This window comes from Orussus abietinus, unplaced genomic scaffold (assembly GCF_000612105.2).
Source record: "Orussus abietinus isolate OABI.00-Male unplaced genomic scaffold, Oabi_2.0 scaffold183, whole genome shotgun sequence".
In the NCBI taxonomy this organism is placed as follows: Eukaryota; Metazoa; Arthropoda; class Insecta; order Hymenoptera; family Orussidae; genus Orussus; species Orussus abietinus.
In genome coordinates this window covers 145,963-167,389 of record NW_019394332.1, presented here as the reverse complement: position 1 = coordinate 167,389, position 21,427 = coordinate 145,963, and the positions used below count along the sequence as shown (strand labels likewise).

Sequence of the window (21,427 nt, the reverse complement as noted above, 5' to 3'; positions counted from 1 at the left end):
AATTTCGAATTCCGGTCCGAGGTGCGATAGCAGCTCTCCAAGGGCATCCACGTCCATTGTAGACCCACACAGTTTTAATATCGGTCCCCCAAGATTTCGCTCAATTTCTTATAGGCCCCATTGCAGTTTACTAGGTGATCTTTTGCAACTTTAAATCCAATGCCGGAGTCGTATACTAGCACCTTTTTCTGGGCAATGAAATGGATCTGTATATCGAGAGCATCTTTACAGTCTATTCTATAATATTGACAGATTCCACCCCGGGAAAGGCATCAACACTCCACAGCGAAGAGAAGAGAATCTTTGGAGGATTTATCATACCTTAACAAAAAGGATTATCCTACTATGTTCCTAATATCTTCGTTTCTGATTTAGTAGCAGCTCTAAAATTGATTTTCGTCCAGCTGAATCATGCATTTTTCCGCGGATGAGGCGGGCATAAGATGTTTTCCAGTAAAAAAGCGCGTTTCTTCCGTCGCAGTCACAATTTTGACAGCAGTCGCATCCCTGCGCCTGAGAATCACTGGCTTAAGGGATCGAGTGGTACATCCAGGTCTTACACGCTTCCTTGCTCCGTGCTCCTGCTCCTGCCTCTCCTGCCGTCTTACTTCCCGGGACCAGTTCCGAACGAGTTCAATCCCATCGCGAAGGCAAGCGACGACACGTCATCGCGGCGCCATCGAAGCCCCGTCTTCCTCGAACAATTAAATAGAAACAAAAATCCACCGAGAGGAGAAAAAGTTTCCGCACCTAGAGCAGCCTGACACGCTCTCGGCCGTGGAGTGGAATTTTCAATCGCTCCTTTAATTAAATAGAATCCCGGTAACTTGGGCACCCATCTGCCCCCCGATCGCTGCTACACACGAGTCGATCCCCTCGTCCTTTGGGGGAGTTACATCGTCGCTCCCAGCCTCCGCGCGTAACCGTAATGAAGGCTGACACGAATTTTCAACGAGCGACAGAGCGTTTTCCTACCTTCGAGAGAGGAAGAAAAAGTGAAAGAGATATGAAGAGAGAGGTATCGCAATTACCAACCCCTATCGAGCTTCTTCCCTCATCTTGACCTTCTTTCGAAATCAGTCGGCTCATTGGTCGGGTCTGGCCGCCGATCGCGCAGAAATCCAGCCGACGCTAAAAAGAAGCCCCTGGAGCCGTTTGGCTAAATAGTGTGGGGCCCGCACTTCAACCTGAATCCGGCATAGAATTTACATCTTTCATTAAAGTGAATGGGCGAAGCGCTACCGGGCTTTTCAGCCGGTGCCGAGCAACGCGCCATCGGAAAATCGCCCAACCCCGCGAATATCGCTCGATCTCCCTCTGGGTTGTACCCTGTTCAAAATATCTCTTCGAAATATGGTATACGCGTAATCCTAGTTTTTCAAGGTACGATGTTTCGAAATTTCGTGATCCTGCTGCCTTCGGGATTTTGGTACACGGGTGAACGAATTTCTCCCACGTCTTGTTTCACTATACCCCATTGCGTGTGGAACATTTGCATTGTTTATACATGTTTTAACTTGTACGATGATTTGACAGTACTGAAAAAATAAATAGTTCGCAACTACATAAATCACATTTATCGATCACGTCGTAGTCGAAGTGGTCGGTGAATGTGAAAATGTACAACGATGTAAATTTTCTGAATAAACTGAACTGATTTCGTTAAATTTACTCGAATACAATGTCGTATTGAAGTAATCATTGAGAATGGTTTTGTTATAAATGCGTATATTTCTCAATATTGTTCATATATACACGATACAATATACAGGATAACTCCTAGATGCTCACGAGTCATGTGTCAAAGTTTCAGACATTTCTATCCAATACCCTTTTAAAAAAACTGTCTTTTTCAAATCGACTGTTTTGAGGAGGGTTTCACTTCACTTTAACGGTGTAATGATAGCACATTGCACCTTACAGGGTGGCCGATAGCGTTGCGTTACCGGAAGCCCCCGAGATCCAACTTCGAAGTGAGAGGAAATTAGTGCTCCGGGAACTTGGACCCTCGGCTGGTTAGGAAGCTTGTGGAAACTCTTCGCGGAGGATCGCGCATTTCCTGCGGAAAAAAATAGCACGACGAGACGAACGACTTTTCTTTTACGATATTGCGCTTGAATGGAGATTAAATTTCTTCACGAGAGAGATCTAATATCATAACTCTCTTCCGTTGCGCTATCCTTAACTTTCAAACTTCCTCCGCTGTGGCGATCGTTGTTATTCTCGTGGAAAGAGCCTTGTTTCATCGTGAAATCAGATTTTCAGAAGCTTCCATTTGAGCTGTATTTGTAGAAGCACGTTCCATTCCTATGACAGATTAAGCTGCTTACATGGTTGTTTTTTTTTTTTAATTCTGGAACCGATTGGAAAATTGAAATTGATTTAGGAATCACGAACCAGGAAAGTTACTTTTAGTTAGGCCATGTTTATGCACCGGAGCTGATTGCCCAAATGAGTACGTACACGTTTTAACGACTACCCTGTCAAAAGTGTTTCGATATTTCCAACACTTTCGAGTATTAATGTATATTAAACACGGAAACAACGGTACTTTAAATGAAATCCGGACAAATGAATGCCGCATTTTGAAAAAAAACCGTTTCTATATCATATAGGCATATCATTTTTGCAGCAAACTTTCTTCGGAGATAATTGCAAGGTTCATTGAATCAAAGAAATGTTTCTTTGAATAGTACCGAAGGACTATTTTGTTAATTCCAAGAATAATGGTTTGAGTCGAATAAATTGTTACAATTCCGGATAAATGTTGCATCCAATTTATTCGAGTTTATTTAAGTGAAATAAGTATTCTTTGAATTGACAAAATATTTCTTTGATTCAGTGGCATTTTTTCTCAGGGTGCATGCTTGAATTAAACTACCGAGAAGGTGGCAAGAAGTGATCAACTGTGCTTGAGAATATATCAATAATTAATGCGTGGTTCGTTTCGTTAGAAAAAAAACATTAGGTGTTGCTCGTTTAACTTTTTGTCCGCGAATAATGGAATAATTCGACACATCAGGTACAAATACTCCTCCAAAGTGTCAGTATATAACAGTTGTTAAATACCCACTGATCTTTGGCATTACCCCTAAATGTCAAAACAGTTACTAATTCCAACTACGCTTTAACCGATCCACCAATTCATAAGACTCAAAACGACTAATAATATTCAACCGTCGTGTCATCTTTAGGAGGCATCACTAAAATACAGAGTTATGTTTGTATTATCATCATATCCAGCATTAATTACTGTAACAGAAAATTTTGCCTCAACGTCTCGCGACTGGTCCCACGGAAACCTATGACAAATTAAACACTTTTAAGGTCTTAAAGCGATGGAAACCGTCAATTTTGAATTCGGCGCCGGTTGTCGAGTATGATTTAAGTGTCACCTACGAGCTCGCGGTCCGGTACCCGAAGCCACCAATTCCCCCTCTTAACACGTAGCGAGCCGATCGATCGAGGAAGATCACTCTCAAACTAACACTCGACGCGTTCGCACTTTTGGCAATTGCGTGCCTTATTTAATTATTAAGTTAATTTAAGTAAGAAGATCATATGAAAAATGATTCAACCCAGAGAGTCGGTTTCCGAAGGACCTTCGGAAACGCGCGTTTTATTTCGTAAGTACTTGTACATTCTGTTCAATTAATTATTCAATGTTCTTGGAAATTCGAAATCTTCTTCCTTTCGGGTCATCCCATTTGGAACCCAATTAGTATTTTTGTAAAATAAAATAAATGGAATCGTTTTTGTTAATTTTATTAAAATTATCTGGCGCCCAACACTTTTACGGCCAAGTTTGAGCCCCGACAGCCCTTGACCCAGGCCGCGTCGGGAGCGGACTTTCGATATTTTGGATAAAATAAAATTTTAAATAATAAAGTATGAGAAAAAGAAAGTCCGGTCTCATTACATTTACAATTCCGTTTTACGTTTAGTGGCCTACTAATGCGATTCTTAACTTTATTGCCCAGTAGCATTCTGTTTAATTTTTTACAATTTTAACGAATTTAGCGATAGCCTTAAGTGTTATAAAATGTCCAGGAATAATTGATTCCGTACTTCGGTGACTGTTTGTAGATGATTCCTTTCAAGTTCTAGGCTGAATCATTTCCATGTCACCTGAATTGATGAAGAAGCAAGTCTGACAGGTTCTTAGAGCAGAATCCCTTCTGAGTCACCTTGTCGGGGGAAACATTACAATTGCGACCTGCAAGTTCTGGACATAATCCTCCCCGTGACACCTCCACGACACGATGAGAGGTTGCACGCCGACAAGTTCATATCTAAGCCTTTCCATATCGTGCTTTCTATGAAATAAGTGGTCAACCAACTTGTGAGATAATCCTACATATGTCACCACGCCACCATTAAGAGAAGAAACATTTAACAGTGGAATATCGTACTATGCTAATCATCAGAAAGTATCAATTAATTTAATTGATTGTGTGAAGGTGAAATGCAATCAGTTATTTGAATGTATCCTTATCCTGATAGAAAAACCTTCCGACGTGCATACACATTAATTTACATATTAATTTATTATATTCATTAATTTACGTCCTCAATAATCGATTGCAATTTTCAGTGGTATCAGCAATCCTTTATAACAAAAACAAACGTGCTCCAAAATTATGTAAGGTCTGCTAAAAAATAATCAGGAAACTTGGGAGAGTTTCGCACTAAATATATTTAAAGGCATGCGCGAACGGTACATTGTACTCAAAGTATGAGGCATTGCTCACGGACGAATAATTACTACACTCCGTCGAAAATCTCTAAAAAGCAGTTTTACCGCGTTTTACAAATTCAGGTGAACGTAACGAATTTTGTCCAATTATTACATGCACGTTGTCGGACACCGTGTACATTTATGAACAGATATGTATACCGTACTGCATAGCGAAATTGAAAGGATAAGTTCGGAAGCGAATATGTCCCATTTACGAAAGTCCAGAGGACCCAATTAACGCGAATTCTCGAAGGTGCAGGGATTAGAGGATTTCACCTCCTCTCCCTGTTTTTTTCACTATATTATCTACTATTCCCTCACCGCCTCGCTACCTCTCCTATCATACCATCTCTATGATTTCTCTACTTCTCTCCGGTATTTCTGTCAATATGTAGTAAATAAATTAATAAAAAGGTCTATTTCGAGGTCCATGGATAACGTGATATACTTAGGTAGCCCCTTAACCCCTTCGTTATGGGTGATCCATATACAGCCCACAAAAAGTGGTAGCATCAGGGTGGACGGCCTTTTAAAAAAAGGCGACTACACTGTTTAGATTTTTTTTATTAGTTATGTAAAGATTTTAGTCACCGAATCCAGTTTTGATGATAAAATTAAAAAATTCAACATGACGGATCCAATATGGCGGATCAAAAGTTAAAAAAATGGTTCGATGTTTATTAAAGGAAGGTTTTGAATTTTGAAATTATATTATCAAATTCTGATTCAGCGACCTAGAAAATCTGAAAAATAAAATCATCAAGTAAATCCGAGAATTTTTTTTCCCACAATGGTGGCACAAAGAGTTCACTTTTTTTCACAGCAAAGTGGTTAATCAATTTTGATCGACATCAAGAAAAGACAATGGTGGGTTCAGAACAGTTTAACAGTCAATGTAACGGATACCTCACAACCCGTGTTTTTAATATTTCCGTTGAAAGAGGCAATCAATAACTGATTTTATGATTGCGGTAAACAATCGAGATGGAGAACACTTGCTGTAGGTTTTATTAGAATAAATAACCGTAGCGCTAAACGTAAAAAAAGAAATGGAAGTTTCATAGGTGTCAGGACCTTCCTTACAGGCTTCATATTTACGGTGTAAAGTTTGAGACGATTCGGTATACCCAGTTCGGAGAAGTTTCACGAACGAGACCTTTTCGACGCCACTTTCATTCCACCTTTAATGCGAATCAAACCTCCATTTAACTTCTCTGTTACCGTCGAACCGAATCACGGCTACTTCCGTGCTTCTTTTAAACTTCATCTGGACTTCAGCGTTTCGTTTTTGTAAATTTGTCACGTGGTAGGATTGATTTAACGATAAAACGACCGAATAACTCGTAACGTTCAATTCGCCACGGAATCGCCGCTTTACGGCCGCACTCATGGGCGAAACCATTGTCGCTTACGGCTGGATACGTGCATATGGAACGATGATATACAACCACATTTCGTCCCTTCCCGCAACTTCCCGATCGAACGCAACATATCGTCCTGCGATGGCTCGCAATCACTAATTTCCATAACCTACACAAGTATTCGCTCTGAAAATGGATGACTTGGTTAGTTGCCTTGTACAAAACGATGCACCTACACCTGGACACCTAGTAATCGCAAGCCCATTCGTGTAAAGATATTGAAGTACTCGATCTCGGATTCATGTATCTGCTTGGATATGTGTAGGATCAAATTTCAGGTGTCAGGATTAACATAAACGGTTGGTTTATTAATAAAAAAAAAATAATATAAAGAAATCAAATACATTGAAGAGTACGTCTTAAAGATCTCAGAAAAAGGGACTTGACTTTCCCTCCGACTTCGCTCGAGCTCTCCTCAGTTAGAACTAACTCTCATTCGATCATTCTCATCCAGCCTCACTCTAATTTCTTTCTCACTCAATTCATATTCCTCACTCTCTCATTCCCACACTCATCAATACATTTCTTTGTGCGTCAAAATTCTCACTCACTGAGTCATACGGCCGCTCGCACTTCACGAACTCTCAACCACGCATAAACGGTATCACCTATCGAGCTGTCATTTAATCTAAATACTTCTCATTTCACCCCACAATCATACAAACATTACATTTCACTCTAACCTCTATTTAGTCTAATTCTTAATCTTTATTGCCTTATTGGCGACAAACTATTCGTATAGCTAAACGCTTTCATCTTTTTTTTTTATTCTATTAACTTCATTGGATCGCACAGGACACTGACACTACATATGTTTACGAATGGACATTTTTTTCATTCCGCCATTGCTAACTGCTCACAACGCCCACTATTATTACAGTAGATAGGATACATCGATGTGAATTTTTTACCTATGAAAGCGATAAAACTTCTGGAGTGACATAATGGTATCAGGAGACAAAATTATCCTAACGTATTGAAGTAAACCGAACTAAACAGAGATTCTAATAACGAAAGCATTCACCGGAACTCAAAACGTTCATCTTTTAACCCTTTCACTCCATAGAGCATCCTTATAAGCCCTCGAGAAGTGGACACTCGGTCACAAAGAGGAAACATATATACCTAGGCTCTGGAAAAATGGAGTCTCACGTAAGAGAAGCATCCATGTGTGCTCAGTTCATGTCTACTCTGTGTGCACTCTCCACATGTCGACGTCTCGTTTCGTCCACGTCGAGCGCATTTCCCCAGAAGAGCAGAAAAGCAAAAAGGTTAATAACAGGTTCTCTGTAAAGTCGAATGGGTAACCAAAAGAGTCGATTTACCCGTGTCTCTTAACACATCGTTGGCCAGCAATTTTATAACGCTAATCGTTCCGACACGAGTTAACTCGTTACGGGTTAACAATGTGTTAAGAACACCTTTCGACTCGATTGAAGTGCCCAAATTTGTCCGGTGGCAAAAATGACCAGACCTGTAATCGTGATCAACACTCTAGACGATGCCTACTAACGAGTGACCTGAAACAACTTCGTAATTATCTAATGCTTCCACTTCCGGATATTCGTTTGGTCGGCACCGTGCCACCTGCCTGTGTTTGTGGAGCATAAATTCAAAACACTGTCAATATTTATGAAGTTCCAGCAGTCTACGGAACGCAAGAGAAAAGTTACCGCGCGTTTAAATTTGCACGACGTATAGAACCATTTAGTTCCGGCAAACTTTAGATTAAATTTTACGCCGAAAATGTTCACGGTACATTTGTTCGGATTTCCCCCACGATTATTGAAGAAACATTTGTGTATTAGGGACTCCGTTCGAAGTCGCGTATTTCGTATCAGGATGGGTTGGAACAGTCCGAGTAGAAGCAATTTTGTTGCTGCCACAATTTTGTTGGGTAGAGCTGCAGGCAAATGAAATCAGTGATCACAAAATTGGGTACCACGGCAGGCACCCAATTCTCTAGTACAGGTCATACAACTTTCCAAGTGTAATAATTGGTGATTTAGATTTTTGGAGAAATAGTTAAACCTCCTCCAACACTATTAAGTACCTAAGGATGATTCAAGCACGAGAACAAATAATTGTTTAACTTTGATAGATCAATATATCTACGTATGCCGAGTCAACTTTGTTCCACCGAAGAGTCAGACTAGAAGGTGATAGTTTGTTCCTGGTTTGATCGTTATGTAAATTGTTGAACATAGGAAAACTTGGTAATTAGGGGCTAAAAGAAATGTTTAATCTCAGCGTTATAATCTCAAGACCAGATTATTCAATCATTGTCGAATTTAATTAATTACTAATACTTAATTCTGGTAAAGCTTATGTGATTCTAATAAATCGTGGAAGTAACTAACTATTGGCGACATCATATAAACGATCCGGTTGCAAGAAACATTAATAAATCTCGACCACTGCAATAAATTCCCACGGTATTTATATCCATGACAGGGTGAAGCATGCAATTTACCTGTTATCGATACACCCAATACTCCTCTTGTGAGAGAATTTCGTAAAACATAATCCCCATAAACGCGGATCAAATTCGAAATATTTGCAAAAATATTGTAATCCTAAACTTATTACATGTTCAAATTGTAGTGTAAATAATATATGTGAACACGAATTGTCGAATGGCACGATTTTCAATTAATGATGCTATATAATAATTACCTTTAAATAAAAAAAAAACATATGCTTAAAGGTATTAACTTCAATTCTATCCTGTCAACGACATTGTCATATGAAAGCGATGAGTCGTCTTGCGCAGCGTAGAAAATAAACAATTTAACTAATCAAAATTTCCCATTAATAATTCATTGGATATACACATTGTAACGTATTGGTCGCAAAAGTTCACTGACACATTAAAAAAGGTACGCGTAAAACGTTACTTACATTAGTCGGACATCATTCCATTAGCAGTCACGAAAGTACCCAGCTGAGGCCCCTCACTACACTTTTTCCCTTTCCGTCCACTCCCAAACGAGTATCACGAAGTTCTTCCACGCAAATGCCCTGGCGCATTAATTTCCTTAGATTTCGGTACATCATACAGTAGCAGACGTTCAAGATATAAAACGCAGGACGTTACGCAGTGCAACATTTGCCACACTCACAGCATCACTTAAAGCACTTAACGTATAGCGTTGCGTAACACCAGGTAAAGAGATTCGCGGATGAGGTTCGGAATAATTAGGAAAAGTGCATCCGGGATTTGGAGGACCTACGGCGCAGTCAAGCCGAAAGTAACATTTTAAGGGCATCGCTCGCCGATAAGGCGTATTTCATCGGAAACGAATTGTGATTAAGTCTAACTAACGGCGAGTGCAGACATCTTCATCCTCGCGGCCCACAATGTTAGGGACGTTGCTCGACCAAAGACGGATAAGTTGAAAATTAAAAGCATAGGAATAAAAGGTAGAACCCTGCACAATGCACCATTTACCACCCCCATTAGATCAGGCACTTAGCGCATGCCGCTACGCAACAGAGACAAAGAGATTTGCAGATTAGATGAAACACTTAGGAAAAGTATATTCGGGATTTGGATCATCGAGGGGCATTCCGGTACCGATAACGCGTATTTTATCGCCCGTATCAATTAAACGAACCGTGATTGCGTTTAATTAATGGCACGTGCACTCATCGTCACCCTCGTGGCTCTTAATATAAGGAACACCAAGACGGACGAGGAGTTGTTCAAAACATGATATACAAAATATTAAGCAATGCAACACCCGCCCAATCGCTAAATCGGGCACTTAACACGCAACGTTACATAACACAGGTAAAGAAACTCACGAACGTGGTGCGAAATAATCGGGAAAGGTGCATCCGGGATTCGGAGCACTCAGGGTGGAGTCGCATTTTAAGGACGCCACGCACCGGAACCTCGTATTTCACCCGAAACGAACGGCAGTTGTGTTTAACCAACGGCGCATACAGACATCGTCACCGTCGTGGTCCACAATGGGCACAGGGGTCAGGGGCACAAAGAAGGACAAGCCGGGCAAACGCGAAACGTCGGCTGGCCGGCGTAGGGCTCGCTCGCAAGAGCCGGACGACGACTGGCCGTAAAGGGTTGACGAGGTGTACACGTGGGGGCGCAAGGCTGCCTCATGACTCACGTACGTGTGGCGTATCGGCCACGTGCATACGTGTCTTGCATTCGCCCAGTTAGCGGGGGTGGAGGCGCGAGCCGAGAGGGTGGCTTCCTCGTAGGCGGCGTTGTCATTTATGCGGAACCGTTCACCCCGGTACTCAACGGGGCTTCTCCTCTAATTGCCAGGGAATCTCTCTGGGTCGATCGTCCTGACCTCGTAATGTGGAAACGCGCGGTTGAAGGCCGGCAAGACCGCCTACGACGAGACAATGGGGTCGCGTCTCCACCTCCTTCCCACCCCCTGGATTCCGGGCCACGCCACGGACCTAACCCCTTGTTAGGAGGGCGCGCGCCCTGACATTTTTAGCCACATCCTCTTCCCCCGACACCGTCGATCGCGTAATCCTCGTGATTGATCACTTTTTCGAGTCCGACCCCTGGAAACCGAGGGGCGCCAATTTGGGTGAAACGCGGAGAGGTCGAAATGACTGGACTGTCGCCTCTTTTCTCTCTCCGCGTCCTGCCGTGAATTTCGCGGCTCGAGTTGCGATTCGGACGTTATCTTTCGGTACCGATAAAACGCTCGTTCACGAGTTATATCGCGAGGATAAACGTTGGGCCTCTGAACCAATTTTTCCAATGAAACTCCTTACGGAACGGTAGTAGGTGCAAGCTCGCCCGTTAAATTTTCCGATCTGTTTCTCCGATAATAAGTTACGCTTTTTTTGTGAACTAACACGGGACTAGCCTCGAGCGAAGTCTTAGATTTCTTCTCGTCCCAAATCTTAGCAAATAACGGTAATTCAACATTGTAGTTAGAAACATGTATTAAATATTACTGCCATCTTTTTAAATTCTTTGAACTCGATTGTCGTAGTTAAATAAGGTTTTTCTTTATATAAATTGCTCTTTCCTTCGACTTATTCTCAATGAAAGCGAAGATATTCAGTAAAGCTTCCTAGTTATTTAAGTTTCCTTTTAAGTATCACGATACAATCGAGTATTCAATTATATACGTGAATATCAGAGTCGAATTGCACAATTTTTATTTAGCGGTGCACCTGATAATTATCTATACCTAAAGAAAACTTCTTCTTGAAGGTATTTACAAATTTATCCCACCAATTATCAAAGCGATGTCTCGCGTAATGTAGAAAATGGACTATTCAACAGATCCAAATTTTCCACAAGCCCCTCTCCAAGCAGACAAAAGGGGTGCACGTTTCGAATCTGGACCGTGGCCGGTTGCACATCTCCGAATTTGTCACCATACCCGCGAGTGTTAGGAAATGACTACCACATTTGCGTGCCCAGCTGATGCAGCGCGGAAGCGCTATTCAAATTTCCCGCTCCGGCAATTGTTCTTGGAGGAAGCACGGGCTAAATTAAATGAAAGTTAATAATCCCAAACATTATTCTCGACTCGTGGACCGTCTATGGAGTCCACTTCTGCGATGAATACCTGGTCAGAAATGGGGAAATAAATTTCCCATCAGCGGAGATTCCCGAGAACGTTCTTCCTCGTCCGGTGTATCAGCAATAATGGCGCAAAATGGTGGTAATTGCGGCGTTACTGCGAACATTCTACCGAGCTAGCTCGTTTTCATCGGGCGATGACAGAGGAATAAAGTCAAATATACAGGACGAACAAAGCAACGTAGTGGCGTGCAGCCGATATTATCGACAGGGCATTTTGAGTGGTCACCCAGAAGCGTGGGATGGAAAGCGATTACGGTGACTGAGCTTGTGGAGTGCGATAGGAAAGTTAACCTGAAAATTAATTGACTAACTTCCTGTCGGCGATATCGCGTTCGGTACCCTTTTCCAAAGGGCTAATAATTGATAGGGCGGAATTGCCGAACGATCGCGAAAAATGTCCGCGAGACCTCACGGCCCTGAACAGCCCGAAGCTGGTTGTCGCGTGGTTCTAATTGAAACGAACTTTACTCTATTACTACCACGGAGAATACTTTGACTTGGAAATACGTTTTAAGAAAGTAAGAAATCTTTAAGGCGTGATCAACGGTAATCACGCTATTCGCGTGTACTTTGAATTAGGGCGTCCTATTGTATCGGTTCAAGAGATGCATTGTTTTATTATTACACCGTTTTGCCAAATGAGGAATATTTCTATATTTATTTTAAATGAATGACTATCTCTTTACATTAACATAACCGGTAATATTAGTCTCCGGTCTGCGTGAGTTTTATTTTTAGGCAATGAAATCTTTTTCATCCTCGCAGTGTATTTATAATTTGTTTATATCTAATTTAAAATTTAACAAAAGCTGGAAAACAGGTCAGAACTATCCTTCTCGGTTAATGTTATCACTTTATAAAATTTTATTTATATTTCCTTTTATAAGACAATTTTCTTTAGTCCATGAAAATACGAGATACATGTTACTCAATGTATTCTTTTATAAATGTACAAGTAGATGTACTTTTCGCACAAAGTTCAAATGGTAGGATCTTTTGTGAGTTCCATCGTTCGGAAAGTCTTTCATTTCTCGGAAGCTTCAAAGCGAACATACTCTTCCAATCGGCTACGTGACAAGAATTCAACGATAAAGTGACCGATATAGGAAGAACTAGATCTGACGGAACAGTTTTTATTTATTTTCGAACTAGAAAGTTAAATTTTAAGAATAGTTCAAAGTAATAGGAATTTCCTGCAATTTAACTTAAATATACAGGGTAAAATGTAAAGTGAGAGTGTTAAGTGCAAGCTAATGGATGAAGATGGAATACTAGATTTTGAAAATCTACGACAATCAGCGGTTCAAAGTAACGCGACTTTATTTCCGAGTTGAAAATGGAAGAACAGAAATGAATATTTGAAACATATCGTATCCGTCCTGAAAATAAGTGAGAAAGTTTTCCTCTGGAAACTTAAGACATTATCGGAACACGAGTTAGCTGTCACACATGAAACACGAGCAATGTGCGCCTGTAAATCTAAAACTAATGCCATGAAAATGGCATTTGTTTGTGAAACGTCTTAGACCCTACTTGTCAATTGGACTCCATTTGCTTAAACGATATTCTGTAAGCTTTGCCGATTTCAATCGTAACTGCCCATCATAATGTGCGCATTAAAACAAATCCACTTAATAAAGACAGAATAGAATTCAATAAATAGGAAAATTATTCAAATTAATAAACAATGTGACGTGGCAGAGATTTGCTGTCACATGTGTCCAGGCGAAATGGGAACGGTACCCAGATAGAAATTCACGATTTACCAACAATTTGCCCCATGAAATGTCTGCAATATATAGACGCATATCGCACAATGAATTTCATCAAAAATTTGCGGCAAATTCGTCACGCCATGGCTCAAATATTAGCTACAGACGCTGCAATTGTTTATTACCAACATGTGAAATAAATTTAGCTGCACATATGCGTACAAATGTTGAGACATTTCATGTACTTAACTTTGTTTCATATTTAAGTATTTTTCATTCATCATTGTGTACTACAGAAGTGAGTTCGGTATCACGCTTACGTGGAAAAAATAGGCGTACGGGACAGCGGCCGACAATGTATTAGGAAATAAAGAGCTATCGCCATTTGTTAATAATTCCCGTATTTATTTAATAATTCCGTTTGCCTTCCGTTTATTTTAGTAAATCCTCTGTTGACCGCAAATCCCCACCACTGCCGTGGGTCGTGGGAGGTCCGAATGATCCTCATGGAGCTAGCTAGCTTGCACTCGGGATCTTTCCGAATTTTCCGTGGAATCGGGTTCAGCTGTTTGCACACGCCCCGGCACCGGGCATGATAATTTTCACACGCGCCGACAAAATTGAAATGTAATCTTATGCGAAATGATCATCAGAGCCGGCGTCGGCTCCGGTTTTGCCGGCTTTAGTCGGGAAATCGCGAGTCGCGTCGCGCTTTTCGTGCCTGATGCCCTAATATAAATTAAAGCGGCTCTGCGTCCGTCCGGGCCGAAATTCCGGCAAGCGATTTCGCGGGGAATTCGTAAATGTGGATCGAATCCCGACATCCCCTATTGGGCAGGGCGCGGATCCTCGGAAAAGGAAAGCCGCGTTGAAACAAATAAAAATAGGATCTACCTCTCAACGGTGATTTATGTAGCACGTTCATTTTCATACACATGATCCAAATCTAGTTTAAAGGAAACTTCCAGTGAAACTGTAATTACTAAAATCGACGGGACGTACTAAAAACTTCTTACCATTTGAAGAACATAGTTTGTCATAGTATAGGACATTTTGGAGATGCCGTCAATTTTTCACGTTCGAGGTAGCTGCGAAATTAATTATACAGGAATCATTTTCTGACGCGAGGACTCCGAAGATGGATGAAGTCGAGGAAGGAGACTCGACTCGATTAACTTGGATATTTGCGGCACCGCATACACACGGTGAACTTTTGTTTATCAAACATTTACGGAGCTTTTACCGCCTCGTAAAACTCTCGAGCCACTCTTGTGTTTCGTTGCCACGGACAAATTCCATTTGGCTACCTTTTCCTCGTGCTCGATACTCGCGTGCCTGGACCTCTCCTTTAATTCGTTAGCTATGATACCGGTCAGGTCGCTTTAAACCGAGTAGCAGAACAATTTCACACGTCCACCCGCCCTCCAGACCCAGGGGGCTCGATAAAGTTATCGAATGGACGACCAGCCAAACGATGCGTGGATCGAACGTCAAGCGCCACCGGAAGTGCCGCCAAGAGACGCAAAGTGACCGGGCTGGATGCGGAAACGACGCTCCATCAATTTTTTACCCTTAAATGGAACTTGGGTTGCACTTTTAAGATCCGATGCTTTGTTTTCAAATAAACCTGCTTTTTCTTTGCCTCCATGTTATGTACCATTTCATACCGCAGACTTCACTTTGCGTTGTTACGATGTACATTTTCTGAATAAACTGAACTGGTTTCGTTAAATTTACTCGAATCCAAAGTCGTGTCGAAGTACTCATTGAAACTGGTTTTGTCATAAAAGCGTATATTTCTCAATATTGTTCATATACACGATACAAAATGTGGATGCAACCTTATAATCTCAAGGATGTTGACGATCGATTTCTTACCGCAAAGGGTGACAAAAAGAAAATCAATGGGACACAAATTCATGTCAATAATTACGCGTAATCACGGCTGAAACCATACAGATAAATCGGCTTCCTGTGGAGCCGCAGCGATGTAAGTGACCTTAGAGTGTTTCGAATATTCATCTGGACGAGGTGCAAAAAGGATCAGCCAATTCGGATGGAGAATAAGAAAGGTGGAAAAGCATAGCAACGAACTCGTAAGTGAAAAGTATCAGAAAATCAGGGTGACAAAGAACTCGTTACAAGACGATGTGATGAAAATGTTTGACTGACCCCCGTAAGACATATTTATGTCGAAAGGCGTCAACTGGGCTCTTCGAGAGACCGGGGTCTCCGAATCAACAGGTTACCGGTCCGCATGGAAGGCACCGAATTTCCAGGTTGCAGTCATAAGCGAGCACCCACGTCTCCTTCAGGCGGAGTAGGTATTCGCCCGAGGCAAGCTTGGCCGTTATTACGAATTAAGACCCCCCTAGGGCTGCAAGGTCAACTTCCGACTGGGTGGCAGGTCGGTCGAAGAGGGAGAAGTTGCCCGTAGGGTCGAGTCTCGACGACTTCGGCTCAAAAAAGAAGAGAAGCCCGACGAGGACGCCCTCGAGATCGCGTTTCATTCGGTCTTCCCGTGGGCATAGGAATAGGGGGGACTGGGCATGGCGTCGTAACTTATTGTTAGACGCGGGGATGTGCAGCAGTGACATAGGGGTTCGATCATACAAACGTAGCACAAAGTGTGAATAGGTCTTCCTGCATTTTGCATTGAGAATTAACCGAGTGGAAAATGACATTTCATGGCAGGAATGAGGATAGGAATTTTAAGATGATGTGAAAGTATTCTCCGAGGTATCCAATTATTCATAAAACTTCCCCGAATTTGGTGCATTTTGTTACTTTAGACTAACGAAAATGCCAGGAAAGAGGAACTCCCGCGATTTTGTAATTTTCACTGCAGTAAGAATGTCGGACACTCCACGTGAGATTACGCAATAGGTTTTTGTGTCGAAAAAACGGAACGATATATGAAAAGGGAAAGAAAAACTCGAGCAACGAACACATGAATGTGTAACACGTTTAAGTTCATTTGTTTGGTTAATGTGACTTGACAGCTGCAAGCGAATTATTTGATAATGATGAATGAGAGTTATGTAAATGACAAAGGGAGCACATCGAGGAATTTCTGATCCATGTGCTATTCCAGAAAATCAGTTCCGTATTAGTAATATTCAACGGTATATTAAGTAATAATTTTTATTGTTCTGTAAGGTTCATAGGTATTTATTATGTCGCATATGAAACTTGCGGCTTTTCGCAATTCTTTGTACGGAATGAGGTGTGAATTCAAACCGTTTCTCAAGCGAAATAGTACGGTCACATATATGAAACGCATTCAAAACCTTTTCCCCATATTTTCGGTCTAGGGATTTCACATTTTCACTCCAGGGATATAAAATTGGGTGAATAAATTCACACGAGATGAAAGTGCGAAAAGTGAGCACTTTCCCCATGGATACAAAATCGACCTCCTGCTCTCTAGTCTCCGTGCCTATGTCAACCGGTTATCTGTTCGACACATACTAACAAAAAAGCTGATAACTAAACTATTACTTAGACTCGATATCAAATTTTTGTATTATTCATTCATTTCTGTATGTATTTTGGATAGAATATCATATTGAATTCAAACATCTAAGTATTTGATAACCAAAATTATTAACGGCGAATAACTATTGTTTGTAATTGATGTAAGAACGAGTAACTTGTAACTTGTAACTTGTTAAGACCTGGAGGCTTGATTGTTGTTCCTTTCGTACAAATTGTCTTCCGGATGAGAATTAGACTGGCAATTCCATCAAATTTTAGTTTGTTATAAAAATAGTACTAATTCATTCAAAGCCTCTGACTCTTTGAAGCGAATCAACTTTTCATTCTGCCACGTTTATGCACAGAAAATGTACCGATAACAGGTGAAACAGACTTGATGAGGCTGAGCTTAAAAAAATGGTGTATCGTTTGCAGTTTCCCTTAATTTCATTCGATAATTTCTTAATATATTCTTAATTTGATAATCCCGAGATACAAATTTCCTTCTTAAGGGAATGTAAAAGCGGCATCTGAAGAGTCATTCGTTTATGAAACATTACTCCAATCTGAATGTGTCGAATCGTTTCAAACTTTGTTCATGTGGAGGCTATGAGAAAGATCCTGACACTCATAAAATTTCATTTTTTATAACAAATTTTCAAAGTACCTGTGAAGAAATTTAAAAAAAATCAATATTTCATGAGTGTTAGGACCTTATACTCTCCATATTTATATTGTAAACTTTGAAACGATTCAATACGCCCAGTTCAGAGAAAAGTTTCATAGACGAGACCTATGTCTCTCTGTCCGGTCTAGGGTCTTTACCGAGAAATTATACCTAGGTCCAGCTAGGTCAGCGTGAAGGCATCAATGTGTCAACTTTTACACGGGAAATCCCATAACACTGTACATGATACTTTCATATCACCTTAAAGCTTCGGCCAGCTTTTTCGTCATTATCGTCAGGGTGTTGGCGAAAGGGCGCGAAGCCATGGAAACGCGGCAGCCTAAAAAATTCTTTCTATCTCGCAGACCAGAATCTCCCGGATGCGTTTCCGCGTGCGGCCGCGGTAAAATGTGGCCCCCTGACTTATGTCGACCCCTCCCTAGGGCCGACGTCGGTATTCGCTTTGGAGTCCGTGAAAACGGGCGCCACCCCCCGAACCCGTTGACCCCCTCGCGCGATCCCTCGTTATTTAATTAGGGCGCCCTACCGGCTGCGCAAAGCGAATTACGCCATTTTTACCTCCGTTTTATTCCCACCCCGAATCCCGGGCACTGTTGTACCGTTCGGGCGGTCTCGTTAAATCTGTAACGCTAATTAACGGGGTCGTAATAATTCGGCGCGGCGCGCAACGCCATCGGCGATCGCAGCTTCGAAACCCGCTCAATACTAACGGACATTAATCGGCTAATATTCCGGTAATGTGCTGCTCGTAACCAATGAAAAATGGAAGTAGAGGTCATTGTTGTGGGGGAGCTTTGCTCGATGATCGTTACGTTCTGAATTTGAAGTCGGCGGAAATAAACTGCTGTCGATGGCTTCTCAATGATTTGGCGGCAGAAAAAGGGTTCGATGACGTATAAAAGAAGCTTTTTTGCCGTATTGGTTGAAAGGAGTACAAGATTGAATTACTGGATCGGGTACATACATAATTCGTTGTTTTTAGAAGTATTTTCGTGGCATTTCTCAGGAAAACCTGTCCCTAAAATTATCTTGACGAGTTTAATCCGTTTTTTCGTTGCGTTATGGAACTTTAAAGAAGAAAAATCCCAAATTGTTTTAGCGTGGTTAGTACGTATACTTAGGGTGCAGTAACTTTGGGTTAAAGAAAATCTTTTCCTTTTACAGGACACCCTCCAGTAGAACCATGTTACGGTTTCTGATCGTCCTCTTCCTGATGGTTGCGAAACCATGCAGCGGCGGTCATCCGTATCCCATCAAGATCGGTAAGTCGAGTGTAGAAGTTCCCTCCAGCCTCTGAAATTGGGCAGTACAAAGGCAATAGGAGCGTTTCCCTCGTAATCGAGAGCAAGGAAAGTCGTGGAGATCGTTCCCCTCGCTTGGTCGCATCTTCCATTTCCTTGGTCCAGGGCCCTAGTCACCTCGTCCTTCCGTAAAACCGTAAAACCGCAGGGGGTGCTCCCCGCTCGATATCTCCTGTGGTTGGCGTCGGGAAGGGAATGGCCATGGGGTGGATATTATAAGAATCGAGGTGTTCTATTTCCTCTACGGAAGTTGTGGCATCAAGCAGGCGACTCGCGGTTTGCGTGACAACAACGTAGACAGCCTCGTAGAAACCCCCGAACCATGTTCTCGCGTCAATCCATAAGTTTTAACCGCAGACTCCTTCCCATATACCCGAGTCGAGATTATCGATCTTGGTTGAACTTCTGGATTCCCTATTCATCATTTACTTTGCTCACAATTTCTAGTTCCGTTTAGTTCACGAAGAACCACGGAGTTCATTTTTCGCATCGGAACGATTCAACTGAATCCAAGCTTGAGAAATCTCAGAATGGAATATATGGTTATTCCAATTTGCACAAGTTAAATCTGAGAATCTTCAAACTATTTGTCGTTAAAGTATGATGGAATAGAACTAATTGGAATATATATATTAACTGTTTGAGTCTCAGGGATCATTCAAGCAACATTGCGAAGAATACCGAACAGCGCGATAGCGCTTGTATTAATTTGTTTTTTGGTGCTAAATAGAGAAGGAAGGAAGAGCACGCTATTTCGAAAGACTCCGAGTGCACCATCAGTTGTCAATAATATTCAAATGTACCGGGATTTTTCGACATGAAATTTAAACAGCGCAATAGGACTCAAACTGTTAAGAAAGATGAGTTCCTTACGTTATAGCAGTCGTTAAAAGTAAAATCTTAGATATGTAAAGTTTAATATTCCAACTTATGTTAATATTCTATGCAAAACTTCGTTCTTAGAGTCAGGGGTGATGCTCTCGAGGACGAAGCAGGCCCAAATGAATATTTAAAAATTGAAGTTTCCAAAGTATAACCAAGTCTCGATCTAATGCTCATTTGAGACTGAACCCTACGAAAGCGAATAAAAATCTGTATTTGAGGTTCAAATGAGACCGGATTTGTTCCCTGGCTTTCCCTTATGTTATTCTCTAAATCCTCGCGTGCGTTCACGAGACTCATGTGAGATAGAAATGTTCGACTAAGGGTCGGAACATCCAGTCGTCGAAAAAAAAAAGAAGGAGCACGGACTATCTATCGACGTATTATACGGAACTCCGGGTTACAGATTCGCTCCTCCTGACGTTTCTCTCCATTACAGCTCGAATTCTGTACACGTTTGTCATTCCTCGCGCGCGGTAAACAGGACTCTTATGAAAATACCCAAATGTTTAGGGGAAACGAATGGGTTTCATAAAAATTCCCCCGCTATCCAGCAATAGCCGCGTGCACTTACACCGGCGAATGCTAAATGCTTTCGTAAACGGACCTCGTGGTCGAGATGGAGGGACGTCTCGGGTCTTTCGAAATTCTTGGACATATTGCAAACCGCTCCCCGGAAGAATCGCATTTCGCCGAGGACGCCGTTTCCGTGAAGACCCTCCTCGAACGAAAACTCGAAGTCTTCATCGGTGATTACGAAGTTTTCTGTCCCTTTCCAGTAGATTAACCTTCAGAGTACGCAGCCCATTTTTGAAATGTAAACCGGGTGGGGTCACTAATTGTAAGATCTCCTCTAAAAGTTTATTGAAACAGGTTTGAATGTGTATTTTGAGATGTTCCAACTGTGTATAGAGTAATATCACGTTATTTAATTAAGTTTCAAACGCATTCGTTTCGACGAACTCAATGAGAACGGTTTACATTTCAATGTAATCTCTAAATGTCGGTTCCTTATGAGATGTTTCTCTTTTCATTTGATTATATAGGTTTCATAACGAAATAATATTTCAAGGCGACTTTGTTTTAACAAATGCTAGACACAAAAAGTCGAAGCGTGCATGCGATCACGTCTTTCATGAAATTATAAGTTCATCTAGAAATCTGTAATAAGTATATACTAATTCACTTTTAGGACATTAAATTTATAATTCTGTTACAACTGTATATACTGACGATGCGTGAATTTTATGAGCATTTTTACCTATACCTCAGATCCCCTAGAAGAAAAACTGATCTTCTCATGATAAAATAATTAACCAATATATTTTACGCATATACCCTTATATTAAACGTACAACGCGAATAAACTACTTGAAAGCAGAATATTAGGAAGAAATTGTTAACTAAAGTATTAGCGAAAAAGATACAAATTAAGGACCCTAGGTGCTCCGTACTCTAAGGGTTAAATTCCTCCTCGGATGGCGCAATTGACCCGCTCTTGCGGGTTCTCGCTATTGTCGAACGATGTATCGATACGAGGATTGAAAATATTGGGGAACTCGAGAACATCGATGTAAACGCGACCCTCGGGGTCTTCCAACGTCCGAATTGCTATCCCGTG

General features: G+C 41.4%; 1 protein-coding gene across 1 annotated transcript in view; it reads left to right on the top strand.

Annotated features, from left to right (window-relative positions):
- Positions 1-21,427, top strand: part of LOC105696115 (glutamate receptor ionotropic, kainate 2) — a 77,115-nt gene that overhangs the window by 6,705 nt on the left and 48,983 nt on the right. The window contains exon 2 of the mRNA XM_012418309.1: positions 18,788-18,885. Coding sequence (XP_012273732.1) covers positions 18,788-18,885 — 98 coding nt within the window. The remainder of the gene's footprint in view (positions 1-18,787; positions 18,886-21,427) is intronic.